Consider the following 15,732-nt stretch of genomic DNA (forward strand, 5'->3'; position numbering starts at 1 on the left):
ATTCATCAATTGATGGACATTTAGGCTCTTTCCATAATTTGGCTATTGTTGAGAGTGCTGCTATAAACATTGGGGTACAAGTGCCCCTATGCATCAGTACTCCTGTATCCCTTGGATAAATTCCTAGCAGTGCTACTGCTGGGTCATAGGGTAGGTCTATTTTTAATTTTCTGAGGAACCTCCACACTGCTTTCCAGAGCGGCTGCACCAATTTGCATTCCCACCAACAGTGCAAGAGGGTTCCTGTTTCTCCACATCCTCTCCAGCATCTATAGTCTCCTGATTTCTTCATTTTGGCCACTCTGACTGGCGTGAGGTGATATCTGAGTGTGGTTTTGATTTGTATTTCCCTGATAAGGAGCGACGTTGAACATCTTTTCATGTGCCTGTTGGCCATCCGGATGTCTTCTTTAGAGAAGTGTCTATTCATGTTTTCTGCCCATTTCTTCACTGGGTTATTTGTTTTTCGGGTGTGGAGTTTGACGAGCTCTTTATAGATTTTGGATACTAGCCCTTTGTCCGATATGTCATTTGCAAATATCTTTTCCCATTCCGTTGGTTGCCTTTTCGTTTTGTTGGTTGTTTCCTTTGCTGTGCAGAAGCTTTTTATCTTCATAAGGTCCCAGTAATTCACTTTTGCTTTTAATTCCCTTGCCTTTGGGGATGTGCTGAGTAAGAGATTGCTACGGCTGAGGTCAGAGAGGTCTTTTCCCGCTTTCTCCTCTAAGGTTTTGATGGTTTCCTGTCTCACATTCAGGTCCTTTATCCATTTTGAGTTTATTTTTGTGAATGGTGTGAGAAAGTGGTCTAGTTTCAACCTTCTGCATGTTGCTGTCCAGTTCTCCCAGCACCGTTTGTTAAAGAGACTGTCTTTTTTCCATTGGATGTTCTTTCCTGCTTTGTCAAAGATTAGTTGGCCATACGTTTGTGGGTCTAGTTCTGGGGTTTCTATTCTATTCCATTGGTCTATGTGTCTGTTTTTATGCCAATACCATGCTGTCTTGATGATGACAGCTTTGTAGTAGAGGCTAAAGTCTGGGATTGTGATGCCTCCTGCTTTGGTCTTCTTCTTCAAAATTACTTTGGCTATTCGGGGCCTTTTGTGGTTCCATATGAATTTTAGGATTGCTTGTTCTAGTTTCGAGAAGAATGCTGGTGCAATTTTGATTGGGATTGCATTGAATGTGTAGATAGCTTTGGGTAGTATTGACATTTTGACAATATTTATTCTTCCAATCCATGAGCAGGGAATATCTTTCCATTTCTTTATATCTTCTTCAATTTCCTTCGTAAGCTTTCTATAGTTTTCAGCATACAGATCTTTTACATCTTTGGTTAGGGTTATTCCTAGGTATTTTATGCTTCTTGGTGCAATTGTGAATGGGATCAGTTTCTTTATTTGTCTTTCTGTTGCTTCATTGTTAGTGTATAAGAATGCAACTGATTTCTGTACATTGATTTTGTATCCTGCAACTTTGCTGAATTCATGTATCAGTTCTAGCCGACTTTTGGTGGAGTCTATCGGATTTTCCATGTATAATATGTCATCTGCAAAAAGCGAAAGCTTGACTTCATCTTTGCCAATTTTGATGCCTTTGATTTCCTTTTGTTGTCTGATTGCTGATGCTAGAACTTCCAGCACTATGTTAAACAACAGCGGTGAGAGTGGGCATCCCTGTCGTGTTCCTGATCTCAGGGAAAAAGCTCTCAGTTTTTCCCCGTTGAGGATGATGTTAGCTGTGGGCTTTTCATAAATGGCTTTTATGATCTTTAAGTATGTTCCTTCTATCCCGACTTTCTCAAGCGTTTCTATTAAGAAAGGGTGCTGGATTTTGTCAAAGGCCTTTTCTGCATCAATTGACAGGATCATATGGTTCTTCTCTTTTTTTTTGTTAATGTGATGTATCACGTTGATCGATTTGCGAATGTTGAACCAGCCCTGCATTCCAGGAATGAATCCCACTTGATCATGGTGAATAATTCTTTTTATATGCTGTTGAATTCTATTTGCTAGTATCTTATTGAGAATTTTTGCATCCATATTCATCAGAGATATTGGCCTGTAGTTCTCTTTTTTTACTGGGTCTCTGTCTGGTTTAGGAATCAAAGTAATACTGGCTTCATAGAATGAGTCTGGAAGTTTTCCTTCCCTTTCTATTTCTTGGAATAGCTTGAGAAGGATAAGTATTATCTCTGCTTTAAACGTCTGGTAGAACTCCCCTGGGAAGCCATCTGGTCCTGGACTCTTATTTGTTGGGAGATTTTTGATAACCGATTCAATTTCTTCGCTGGTTATGGGTCTGTTCAAGCTTTCTATTTCCTCCTGATTGAGTTTTGGAAGAGCGTGGGTGTTTAGGAATTTGTCCATTTCTTCCAGGTTGTCCAATTTGTTGGCATATAATTTTTCATAGTATTCCCTGATAATTGTTTGTATCTCTGAGGGATTGGTTGTAATCATTCCATTTTCTTTTTCTTTTTTTTTTTTAATTTTTTTTTTTTTTTCAACGTTTTTTTATTTATTTTTGGGACAGAGAGAGACAGAGCATGAACGGGGGAGGGGCAGAGAGAGAGGGAGACACAGAATCGGAAACAGGCTCCAGGCTCCGAGCCATCAGCCCAGAGCCTGACGCGGGGCTCGAACTCACGGACCGTGAGATCGTGACCTGGCTGAAGTCGGACGCTTAACCGACTGCGCCACCCAGGCGCCCCGTAATCATTCCATTTTCATTCATGATTTTATCTATTTGGGTCATCTCCCTTTTCTTTTTGAGAAGCCTGGCTAGAGGTTTGTCAATTTTGTTTATTTTTTCAAAAAACCAACTCTTGGTTTCGTTGATCTGCTCTACAGTTTTTTTAGATTCTATATTGTTTATTTCTGCTCTGATCTTTATTATTTCTCTTCTTCTGCTGGGTTTAGGCTGCCTTTGCTGTTCTGCTTCTATTTCCTTTAGGTGTGCTGTTAGATTTTGTATTTGGGATTTTTCTTGTTTCTTGAGATAGGCCTGGATTGCAATGTATTTTCCTCTCAGGACTGCCTTCGCTGCATCCCAAAGCGTTTGGATTGTTGTATTTTCATTTTCGTTTGTTTCCATATATTTTTTAATTTCTTCTCTAATTGCCTGGTTGACCCACTCATTCGTTAGTAGGGTGTTCTTTAACCTCCATGCTTTTGGAGGTTTTCCAGACTTTTTCCTGTGGTTGATTTCAAGCTTCATAGCATTGTGGTCTGAAAGTATGCATGGTATAATTTCAATTCTTGTAAACTTATGAAGGGCTGTTTTGTGACCCAGTATATGATCTATCTTGGAGAATGTTCCATGTGCACTCGAGAAGAAAGTATATTCTGTTGCTTTGGGATGCAGAGTTCTAAATATATCTGTCAAGTCCATCTGATCCAATGTATCATTCAGGGCCCTTGTTTCTTTATTGACTGTGTGTCTAGATGATCTATCCATTTCTGTAAGTGGGGTGTTAAAGTCCCCTGCAATGACCACATTCTTATCAATAAGGTTGCTTATGTTTATGAGTAATTGTTTTATATATCTGGGGGCTCCGGTATTCGGCGCATAGACGTGTATAATTGTTAGCTCTTCCTGATGGATAGACCCTGTAATTATTATATAATGCCCTTCTTCATCTCTTGTTACAGCCTTTAATTTAAAGTCTAGTTTGTCTGATATAAGTATGGCTACTCCAGCTTTCTTTTGGCTTCCAGTAGCATGATGCATAGTTCTCCATCCCCTCACTCTCAATCTAAAGGTGTCCTCAGATCTAAAATGAGTCTCTTGTAGACAGCAAATAGATGGGTCTTGTTTCTTTATCCATTCTGATAGCCTATGTCTTTTGGTTGGCGCATTTAATCCATTTACATTCAGTGTTATTATGGAAAGATACGGGTTTAGAGTCATTGTGATGTCTGTATGTTTTATGCTTGTAGTGATGTCTCTGGTACTTTGTCTCACAGGATCCCCCTTAGGATCTCTTGTAGGGCTGGTTTCGTGGTGACAAATTCCTTCAGTTTTTGTTTGTTTGGGAAGACCTTTATCTCTCCTTCTATTCTAAATGACAGACTTGCTGGATAAAGGATTCTCGGCTGCATATTTTTTCTGTTTAGCACACTGAAGATATCGTGCCAATCCTTTCTGGCCTGCCAAGTTTCAAAGGAGAGATCAGTCACGAGTCTTATAGGTCTCCCTTTATATGTGAGGGCACGTTTATGCCTTGCTGCTTTCAGAATTTTCTCTTTATCCTTGTATTTTGCCAGTTTCACTATGATATGTCGTGCAGAAGATCGATTCAAGTTACGTCTGAAGGGAGTTCTCTGTGCCTCTTGGATTTCAATGCCTTTTTCCTTCCCCAGTTCAGGGAAGTTCTCAGCTATAATTTCTTCAAGTACCCCTTCAGCACCTTTCCCTCTCTCTTCCTCCTCTGGGATACCAATTATGCGTATATTATTTCTTTTTAGTGTATCACTTAGTTCTCTAATTTTTCCCTCATACTCCTGGATTTTTTTATCTCTCTTTCTCTCAGCTTCCTCTTTTTCCATAACTTTATCTTCTAGTTCACCTATTCTCTCCTCTGCCTCTTCAATCCGAGCTGTCGTCGTTTCCATTTTGTTTTGCATTTCGTTTAAAGCGCTTTTCAGCTCCTCGTGACTGTTCCTTAGTCCCTTGATCTCTGTGGCAAGAGATTCTCTGCTGTCCTGTATACTGTTTTCAAGCCCAGCGATTAATTTTATGACTATTATTCTAAATTCACTTTCTGTTATATTATTTAAATCCTTTTTGATCAGTTCATTAGCTGTTGTTATTTCCTGGAGATTCTTCTGAGGGGAATTCTTCCGTTTGGTCATTTTGGATAGTCCCTGGAGTGGTGAGGACCTGCAGGGCACTTCCCCTGTGCTGTGGTGTATAACTGGAGTTGGTAGGTGGGGCCGCAGTCCGACCTGATGTCTGTCCCCAGCCCACCGCTAGGGCCACAGTCAGACTGGTGTGTGCCTTCTCATCCCCTCTCCTAGGGGCGGGATTCACTGTGGGGTGGCGTGGCCCGTCTGGGCTACTTGCACACTGCCAGGCTTGTGGTGCTGGGGATCTGGCGTATTAGCTGGGGTGGGTAGGCAAGGTGCACGGGGGCAGGAGGGGCAGGCTTAGCTCCCTTCTCCTTAGGTGATCCACTTCAGGAGGGGCCCTGTGGCAGCGGGAGGGAGTCAGATCCGCTGCCGGAGGTTTGGCTCCACAGAAGCACAGAGTTGGGTGTTTGCACGGAGCAAGCAAGTTCCCTGGCAGGAACTGGTTCTCTTTGGGATTTTGGCTGGGGGATGGGCGAGGGAGATGGCGCTGGCAAGCCTTTGTTCCCCGCCAAGCTGAGCTCTGCCGTCCGGGGGGGCTCAGCAGCTCTCCCTCCCTTTGTCCTCCAGCCTTCCCGCTTTCTGAGCAGAGCTGTTAACTTATGACCTCCCAGACGCTAAGTCGCGCTTGCTGTCGGAACACAGTCCGTCCGGCCCCTCTGCTTTTGCCAGCCAGACTCGGGGGCTCTGCTTGGCCGGCGAGCCGCCCCTCCGCCCCGGCTCCCTCCCGCCAGTCCGTGGAGCGCGCACCGCCTCGCTGCCCTTCCTACCCTCTCTACCCTCTTCCGTGGGCCTTTCGTCTGCGCTTGGCTCTGGAGACTCCGTTCTGCTAATCCTCTGGCGGTTTTCTGGATTCTTTAGGCAGGTGTAGGTGGAATCTAAGTGATCAGCAGGACTCGCGGTGAGCCCAGCCTCCTCCTACGCCGCCATCTTCTCTCCAACCTCCTCATTGCTGGTATTTTGATAGGGATTGCATGAAATATGTAGATTGCTTTGGATGGTATGGAAATTTTAACATTATTTGTTCTTCTAACCCATGAGCATAGAATATCTTTCTACTTGTTTGTGTCCTCTTCAATATCTTTCATCAGTGTTTTATACTTTTCAGAGTATATGTATTTCATCTCCTTAAGTTTATTCCTAAATATTTTATTATCTTTGGTACAATTGTAAATGGGATTGTTTTCTTAATTTCTCTTTCTGTTGCTTCATAATTTGTACATACAAATGCCATGTATTTCTGTACATTAACTTTGTATCCGGCAAACTTACTGAATTCATTTATCAGTTGTAGTAGGTTTTGGGTGGAGTCTTTAGGGCTTTCTATGTACAGTATCAAGTCATCTGCAAATACTGAAAGTTTTATTTCTTCCTTACCAATCTGGATACCTTTTATTCCTTCCTCTTGCCTGATTGCTGCGTCTAGGACTTCTGGTGCTATGTTAAATAATAGTGGTGAGAGTGGACATCCCTGTCTTGTTCCTGACCCTTGGGGAAAGAAATGTTTTCTGTTTTTCACTACTGAGTATGATATTAGCTGTGGGTTTTTCATATATAGCCTTTATGATGTTGAGATATGTTTCCCCTCAACATACTTTGTTGAGGGTTTTTATCATGAATAGATGTTGTACTTTGTCGAATGCTTTTTCTACTTCTATTGAAATCATCACATCGCTTTTATACCTTCTTTTATTGATGTGATGTATCATATTGATTGACTTGGGAATATTGAACCACCTTGCATCCCAGGGATAAATCCCACTTGATTGTGGTGAGTGATTTTTTTTAATGTATCATTGGATTTGGTTTGATAGTGTTTTGTTAAAGATTTTTTGCCTCTATGTTCATCAGAGATATTGGCCTATAGTTCTATTTTTTTGTAGTGTCATTATCTGGTTTTGGTATCTGGGTAATTCTGGCTTCATAGAGTGAATTAGGAAGTTTCTCCTTCCTCTTCTCTTTTTGGAATAGTTTGAGAATAGGTATTAACTCTTCTTTAAATGTTTGGTAGAATTCCCTGGTGAAGCTGTCTGGCCCTAGACTTCTGTCTGCTTGGAGTTTTTTGACTCAATTTCACTGCAGATAATCTGTCTGTTAAAATTTTCTATTTCTTCTTGATTCAATTTTGGGAGTTATATGTTTCTAGGAAGTTATCTGTTTCTTCTACATTGTCCAATTTGTTGGCATATAATTTTTTATAATATTCTCTTACAATCTCTTGTATTTTTGTGGTGTAAATTGTTATTTCTCCCTTTCATTTCTGATTTTTGAGTTCTATTTTATTTACTATTTTTTTTTTTATGAGTCTGGCTAAGGTTTATCAATCTTGTTGCTCTTTTCAAAGAACCAGCTCCTGGTTTCATTGATCTCTTCTATTGTTTTTATTAGTTTTATTTCTGCTCTATTCTTTATAATTTCCTTCCTTCTAGTTTTGGGTTTTATAGTTCTTTTTCTAGTTCCCTTAGAAGTAAGTATAGGTTGTTTATTTGGGATTTTTCTAGCTTCTTTAGGGAAGCCTGTATTGCTATAAACTTCCTTTTTAGAATAGCCTTTGTTGAATCCCAAAGATTCTAGGCCATCATGTTTTCATTTTCTTTTGTCTCCATGTATTTTTTTTTATTTCCTCTTTCATTTCCTGGTAAACCATTCATTGCTTACTAGTATGTTATTTAACCTCCATGTATTTGTGTCCTTTCCAGATTTTCACTTGTAGTGGATTTGTAGTTTCGTAGCATTGTGGTCAGAAAAAAAATGCATGGTATGACTTCAATCCTTTTGAAATCGTTGACACTTGTTTTGTGGCCTAAATATGTCTTCTAGAGAATGTTCCATGTGCACTTCAAAAGAACATGTATTGTTTTCATATAAAATGTTCTGAATATATGTTAGATCCTTCTGGTCCACTGTTTTCTTATTGATTTTCTGTTTGGACTATGTATCCATGTCAGTGGAGTGCTAACATCCCCTACTATTATTGCATTACTGTTGATTACTTCCTTTATATTTGTTATTAGCTGCTTTATGTATTTGGGTGCACCCATGTTGAGTGCCTAAGTATTTACAATTTTTAAAAAAATTTACACTTGTTGTATCTTGTTGGATTGTACTGTTTATGATTACATAGTGTCCTTCTTTGTCCCTTGTTATGTAGCCTGTGTTTTAAAGTCTATTTTGTCTAAGTATTGCTATTCCAGCTTTCTTTTCATATCCATTTGAATGATGTTACCCCATTGCTTCACTTTGAATTTGCATGTTTCTTTAGGTCTGAAATGACTCATAGGCAACATATAGGTGGGGCTTTTTTCTTTTTATCCATTCTGTCACTCTATGTCTTTTGATTGGAGCATTTAGTTCATTTACATTCAAAGTAATTGTTGATATATATTTGTTGCCATTTTGTTACTTGTTTTATGGTTGTTTTTTAGTTCCTCTCTGTTCTTCTCTTCTCTTGCTCTCTTTTCTCATGATTAGTTGACTTTAGTGAAATACTTGCATTCCTTACTCTTTATTTTTTTTGAATATCTACTACTGTTTTCGATTTGTGGTTACCATTTGGTTTATATATATCTGCATACTCTATATTAAGTTGATGGCTGCTTAATTTTGAACTCATTCTTTATTCTTCTCCCCTCCATATTTCAGATATTTGGTATATTTTACATTCTCTAAATTTTTTTAAATGTTTATTTTTGAGAGTGTGCATACATGAGAGAGTGCAAGTGGGGGAGAGGCAGAAAGAGAAGGATACAGAGGATCTGAAGTGGGCTCTGTGCTGACGGCAAAGAGCCCGATCGATGCAGGGCTCGAACTCACATACCATGAGATCATGACCTGAGCCAAAATTGGACACTTAACCCAACAAGCCACCCAGGTGCCCCTGTATCTTTTAATTTTGTGCTTCTCTTGACTGATTTTAGATATACTTGTTTTTGCATTTGTGCTCCCTATTTTCCTTACCCTTGCTTATGGTTTTTGTTTTCCACTCAGATCCCTACCTTTCTTATAGGGCTGGTTTAGTGGTCATGAATTCATTTAACTTTTGCTTGGGAAACTCTATCTCCCCTTCTATTCTGAATGTTGGCCTTGCTGGTATTCCTGGCTGCAGATTTTACCCTTTTAGCACTTTGCATATATTGTGCCCTCCCTTCTGGTCTACAAAATTTCTCCTGAAAATCGGCCGATAGCCTTATGGGATTTCCTTGGTAACTGGTTTTCTCCTGCAACCTTTCAAATTCTTTATTATTATTGCATTTTAATTACTATGTGTCTTGGTGTGACTCTCCTTGGGTTGATTTTGTTGGGGGCTCTCTGTGCCTCTTGAATCTGAATCTCTGTTCGTCTCCAGATTGGGAATTTTCAGTTTTTATTTCTTCAAATACATTTTCTTCCCTCTCTTTCTCTTCTGGGATCCCTATAATGTGAATGTTATTAGGCTTGATGGGGTCACTGAATCCTCTTAAGTCTGTTCTCATTATGCAGTATTTGTGTTTCACCTGTTCAGCCTGATTGCTTTCCATTACTGGATCCTCCAGGTCACTTATACATTCCTCTGCTTCCTGTAGCCTACTGTTTATTCCATCTATTGCATTTTTAGGTATTGCATTTATTATCTCTGATTTTTTTTTTTACCTCTTTGTCAAGGGTCTCACAGATTTCCTTCACCCTTTTCTGAAGTCCAGTGAGTATCTTTATGATCATTAATTTCTGAATCAGGCATATTACTTATTTCTGTTTCACTTGGATCTCCTGCTGTGATTTTTGTCCTTTTGTTGGGGACATAGCCTGTCTCATTTTCTCTACCTCTGTTTCTGTTAGAGGAGTTAGCCACATCTTACGCTTTTGAAATTAGTCACTTTATGAAGTAGGGGTCCTATAGTCCTCTGCAGTACAGTTCCCCCCCCCCCCCCCCCCCATTCACCAAAACCTGGACCTGCAGGAAGTCTCGTGTGTTGCTTGCATCCTGCTAGTTTTAATTTGTATGGGTCGCTTTTTAAATCCAGACGTCTGTACTGACTCTGCCTGTTGTGGGCTGTACTTACTCTATGCGGTGTGAGACCCAGGCAGCAGTGTTGTCTAAATTTGCGCTGAGCAGCTGCTAGTCTTTGGCTAGATCCCCCAAAGTGCAGTGGCCACCGGGGCATGTTGTGTGGTGGCTGGGAGCACATAGCATCTGCATGTGGTATTAACAAAACTTGTACCGAGGCCAGCAGGCTTGGGGTGGGTGAGTCCTCAGAACTCACAGGCAGATCCCACTCCTAACTGGTTAGGTAGTATCTGTGCATGGCCACCTCCTGCAGGTGGCTTTGTATTTGTTTGGGGGATGGGGGAGGAATAACGGCACCTGCTACTTTGTTCCTGAAGAAGGAATACGCTCCCTCCTGTTTCTTCCACACATTGTGCAAAGTGTCAATTCTGTGGTGCTTCTCCAACAGCTGTTGTCTTTTTAAGGGCAGGGACCCAGCTATCACTTGCCTTCCTTGGCCCGGTGCTGAACCAGCTGACTTTTACAGCTCTATGCTCCAGGTCCTGTTTGTTATAGTCACAGAATTAAGTGCCGTTTTCAAAGCCAGTCATTATGGGGATTCTTCTTCTCCATGGGGGTTCCCTGGTGCTTTTCCCTGTCTTTGCTCCCTCTCCTGCAGGCAGCTCCTGACCACCATTTCTGCCTTTTCCTCTCCTCTCAGATGTGGCTGCTTCTCTACATTTAGTGTTTTTTCTGCCAGTCTTCAGATTGCTCTTTGGTTTACTCAGATGTGAGTGATATCTAGTTGTAATGTGGGATAGGGTGAGCCTAGGGACCTCCTATTCTAGGGCCATCTCTACTCAGTGATTAGGTCACTCTTAATGCAGAATATATTAGAGTCTTCATTTTTGTTTCCTCTATCTCCTTAATATATCAAATCTACTCTCATATCCTGCTCTATTTTCTTAGATGCATGGCTCTTTATTTACTGTTTCAAAAACTAATGGTTTTAACCCTGACTGCACATCTGAGGCACCTTGGAAACTGTAATACTGATTCCCAGGCCTCATCACTAATAAAATCACTTTGGGTGTGGCAGCCAAATCATCAGTCTGCTTACATGTCTTCCCAGGTATTTCAAATGTACAGAGTTCAGGAGCACTGAAGCAGACTGTGCATTCAATGGTTCTCAACTGGGGGCAGGTTTGTTGGGATCAATTTAGGACACCATGTTAAATGTTTTTTGCAGATATGCATTTTGTCCCCTTCCCCATCCTTCCCCCCATCCAGCAATGTCTTCAGATTTTTTTGTCATGACCAGGAATTGCTACTGGCATCTAGAGAGTAGAGGTCAAGGATGGTGCTGAACATCTTATAATGCACAGGCCAGCTCCCACAACAATCACCCAGTTCAAAATGGCTATAGTGTAGAAGTAGATAAAACCTGCTTTGGAGCAACATGAAAACCAGTTGTAAGAAGAGGAAATAGATTTGGAACTAAAAGCAGAATTCTGTTTAAATGTAAGGATTATATTGATGTTACAAGTGACAGAAGTCCAAAAAAGAAATGAAAGTTTTATATTTGAAGCCAGAGAACTGTTTGAAGTGTAGTATCTGTAATTGAAATTTTTAGATAGGTTTCAATACATTTTCAAAGAAATTCAGAGCATGCAGAGTTCAACAGAATGAAATTTGAAGTTTCTTTATCTATGAAATGTGGCAACAGTGTTAACCTGAAAGTTCTTTTGGTTTAAATTCCACAACTCTTTGATATTTTTAATCAGTTAATAAACTTGACAATGACCATGAAGAGCCAAAATAGAAATACATACACACACACACTATATATATATATATATATATATATATATATATATATATACACACACACACACACACACACACACACACACACACACCACACACACACTGGAATCACTCCAAATTCCAGTGCTGGGTTTTAATACTAGTTGTGTAACCCGATGCATGCTCCTATTATATGTTTCTATTTTGTCTATTACAAAATGAGGGATGTGGGTCAGATGATTGGAATGACTCCTTCCCACGGTTAACATCTATATAAAAATTCCTCAGTTCTTGTCAAAATACAAATTTCACAACAAAACCTATTTCTCAGCGATAGGTCTAAATTTCAAAGGCTCACCTTCATTTTAAATAGCAAATTTATATTTAAGATGGATAATTTTATGGATTTCTTTATGGGGTCCATTGAATAAGTGAAAAATGATCAAACTGATGTTTTTCTTATTGCAGTCCATAAAAGTCCACTACTTTCTACTATTTATCAGTAAGATTCTCTTGGATTATATTTCCCAAAACTGAATCTTACCAGTAACATTTCTGAAAAAAAAAATTTAACTGGCAGTTACTGCTTCTCATGTTGTTTTTGGAAACTGTTACAAAGCAACATGATAAAAGAAGCCTTGGCACCCAGCACACAGTACAGAACCACAGCCTGAGGATCTTTTTAACCAGTAGATGGCACTTCCTAATTGTTAAAGCCAGTGTTGATACTTCAAGAGAACATGGCTCAAACAATGGTGCAAGGTGGGAAATGCCTGAATAAGTAACATGCACATTAGAAACAGAGTGCTGCAAGGCCATGGTCCAAGTAATTATTTTTTTGTGGGAGCTGTCCTTTGCACTGTAGGATGTTTAACAGCATCCCTGGCTTCTACCTACTAGATGTCTAAAGTAGCACCCGTTCCACTTTGCCTGCCTCAAGTTGTGACAAAAATATCTCCAGACATTGCTAAATTTCCCATGAGGCAAAACTGCTCCAATTCAGAACCACTGAGAAGTCAAAAGCTATGCAGATTTATAATTATACATGATAAGGATTAAATCTCCTATTGCTGAGTGAAAGCCAGACATAAAAGTGAACATACTATATATATGCTTTCATACGAATAAAGCATGAAAACAGACAAAACCAATTTATGCAGGTGAGAGGAGGAAGAGCCAGTAATGTTCTGTCTTGATCTGGGTGCTGCTTACATAGATGAAAATTTATTGAGCACTTATGATAGGTGCACTTTTTTGCATATATACTTCAATAAATATTTTCCACAATGCTAGGCTATGTATGGTATACTGCTTTGTATTTTTCATAATGAATGAAAACTCTGTAGCCATTTCTCTTTGAATCAACACTTAGTTACATGTTAGCTAAGCAGAGTTCTAAATCAAGGTGTGAAATAAAGTTTATCATTTCCATGTGTTCCTTTTAAAAAGTCACTTAATTGAAAAATACAGAAAAAAATCCAATTCACTAATTGATTTGGTAAAAGTTACTTGGTTCTCCTGAGATTGTCTCTATTCCTACAGGCAAAACTTTGATGATGCTATGTTTAAAATGCTGTAAAAAGCCACAAATGAGGCATTTCTGTAAAGTATCATAGTTTCTATATCTTGCTAAAATGGAGAAATATATTTGATTTAGCTGCTGAGGCAAATTTTGTCAAAACAAACTACATTTATCTGCCTCCAGGAGTTAGGGATTCTTTTTTTTTAAGTATTTATGAGATTCATATTGTAGTATTACCCTTATTCTTCTTTTCCTGTACAGACACTACTTCAAAGTAATACACCTGTACCATAACACTTAACAGGTAATAAAGAAAATTTAAAGCTACAATGAATCTAGAATTCTCAACTGCATTTATTTAAAAACCACATCTTTTAAAAGAACTAAAACTTAATATTGCAATGAAAAAACAGACTCATAACCAAATGTGATTTATTTTTAGAGAAAAATAACAGGTTTTTCCAATAAAGGGAAGAAATAACAATATGAGATCATGTCCTAATTACATGTTAATTACCACATCCATGGATGTGATCAACATGTATTCAATAATATGAATGAACATTTGAGATTTAAAAATCACAAACCACTTGCCAATGCTGTAAACCCATAAATGTTGAAATAAATACCCAGAAATAAGTAAATTTTAAAAATTTAAGCTTTTGACAGTGTTTATAGATCAACCCAAATGTTATGTACAAATAGTACTGCCAGTAAGCTGACACTGCTGTTAGTTTCCACCTAATTTCTTCATAATATGGCTATCTGGTGTTGCATTAGTGAAGATACTTCCCACAAACACATGGGTACCCCAGAGACTATGACGAATCACTTTACAGCAGCCAAGATCATCCACAGAGAATCCTAAATGTCGATAGCGTTCATCTGTTTCAAAAAGAGTGTTGTTTGTATATGATCCAAAAAACTGGAGGAAATAAAAATCATATTCATTAGCAAGAAAGGCAATGATTAACAGTTTTTATGCAAACATGAATACGTATCTATTTTAACACCCCAAATATTAAAAAAAATCAAATAAAAAGGGCAGTTTAGGTACTGCATGTGACCAAACACCTCTTCATCTAATACCTGTCGTTCTGGAAATGTGAAACCAATAATCTAGCAAATACACGTTATCTAGAACCAAACATCTAGAATTAAACTAAGTTTTTCATTTCTAGTCTACACTACATGTTACTTGACTTTGAAAATAAGCTACAAAAAATTTCATTTTTACCTGTAACTGAAAGATACACCCAGAATGTGGGTGACAATAGTGGTTCTTATTTTTTTCAAAGTATAATTTCGGAAAAGTAATTTTTTGGAAGTTAACATTTATAAATGTTTAGTAACACCCATATTTTAATTCTAAAAGTATTTGTAACTGTCAAACAGTAAACACACTAATTCATTAATATAAATCAAATAGTATTTATTAGAGTAAAAAATAATAAAAAGCGATAGTGGTCCCTCAAAGGTTGTGAATGCAACTGACTCATAGTGGTATTCTCTGGGTAAAACTGTGAGGTTAAAAAAAAAAGTCTTAAATCATCTATTTCTACCAAAGTTATAAACAATTTTATATTGTAAATAGTTTTATAATAAAAAACATTCCTACTTCAAATTAATCTGGCTTTCAAAATGTAATTACTCACTGCCAAACCAGATGATGGGTCAATAAAGTCAGCCCAATAGCCTTCAGCTCGAAGAGCGTAGCAAATTTCCTTAGCACCATTAATGAACTGCATTAAAAAAAGACACAAATATGCTGAAGATAGCATCTCTGTGGGTTTTAGTTTTTAACAAATTTTTAAATATCTTTTGCTTCAGAAAATTGGATAAGATTATAGCGTAATTTATCATTAGTTGTAGATTTTTACCAGTCCAAAAGATTGATGGTTCATTTAACACTTTTACTTCCTTCAAAAAGTCTAAATTGCGTATTTTTCTTCTAAATTGCTTCCTGTTTTATGAAAAATTTCTAATCAGTTCTGTGCTGTTAACTCCCAAATTTGTCACGAATTAGAAAATATAATTGCTATTTTGTATTATAGTGTAAGAAAGGGAAAACAAAATATTCATAATGAAAAGACATGAACTATTCATTCATATGTTAAAAATGTGTGTCTTTCAAAAATACATCTATCCATACTCATGGTCATGATACATGTCATGATACACATTATACCTTTCTGTATTTTTTGTACAGGACATAATTATTACAGACCATGTGTCTGTATATCTTATTCAAAATCTTGGTCTTTCCATTCTCATTTGTGATTCCTATGATATCTTTATTAGCTTTATCAGACTAAACAGTGAAAAAGTAACAAATGTTAGGATCAGATCAGAGTGTTTAAAAAAAGAAAAAAAGGACAAACCATAAATGTTTAAAAACAAGGGCACAGTTCCACTTTTGGCCATTAACAGAATAACAGATGCCAAACGTTATCTGCTATCTGGTGAACACCTGCTAAAAGCTGTAAAACTGACTAAAATGTAAGATACAACAGTTTTAAATCCTGAATAATAATTAATAATAAATTTATATAATATATATATATAATTTATATTCTATAAATTTATATTTATTAA

General features: G+C 38.0%; 1 protein-coding gene across 2 annotated transcripts in view; it reads right to left on the reverse strand.

The window, feature by feature from the left end:
- Positions 1–13,552: 13,552 nt before the first annotated feature.
- MMADHC (metabolism of cobalamin associated D) overlaps positions 13,553–15,732 on the reverse strand; it is a 37,184-nt gene continuing 35,004 nt past the window's right edge. For both annotated transcript variants that reach the window (XM_042948752.1, XM_042948753.1), the window contains exons 7-8: positions 14,793–14,879; positions 13,553–14,062 (exon numbers count right to left, since the gene is read on the reverse strand). In XM_042948752.1, coding sequence (XP_042804686.1) covers positions 13,868–14,062; positions 14,793–14,879 — 282 coding nt within the window. In that variant the 3' untranslated portion in view covers positions 13,553–13,867. The remainder of the gene's footprint in view (positions 14,063–14,792; positions 14,880–15,732) is intronic.

This window comes from Panthera leo, chromosome C1, assembly GCF_018350215.1.
Source record: "Panthera leo isolate Ple1 chromosome C1, P.leo_Ple1_pat1.1, whole genome shotgun sequence".
In the NCBI taxonomy this organism is placed as follows: Eukaryota; Metazoa; Chordata; class Mammalia; order Carnivora; family Felidae; genus Panthera; species Panthera leo.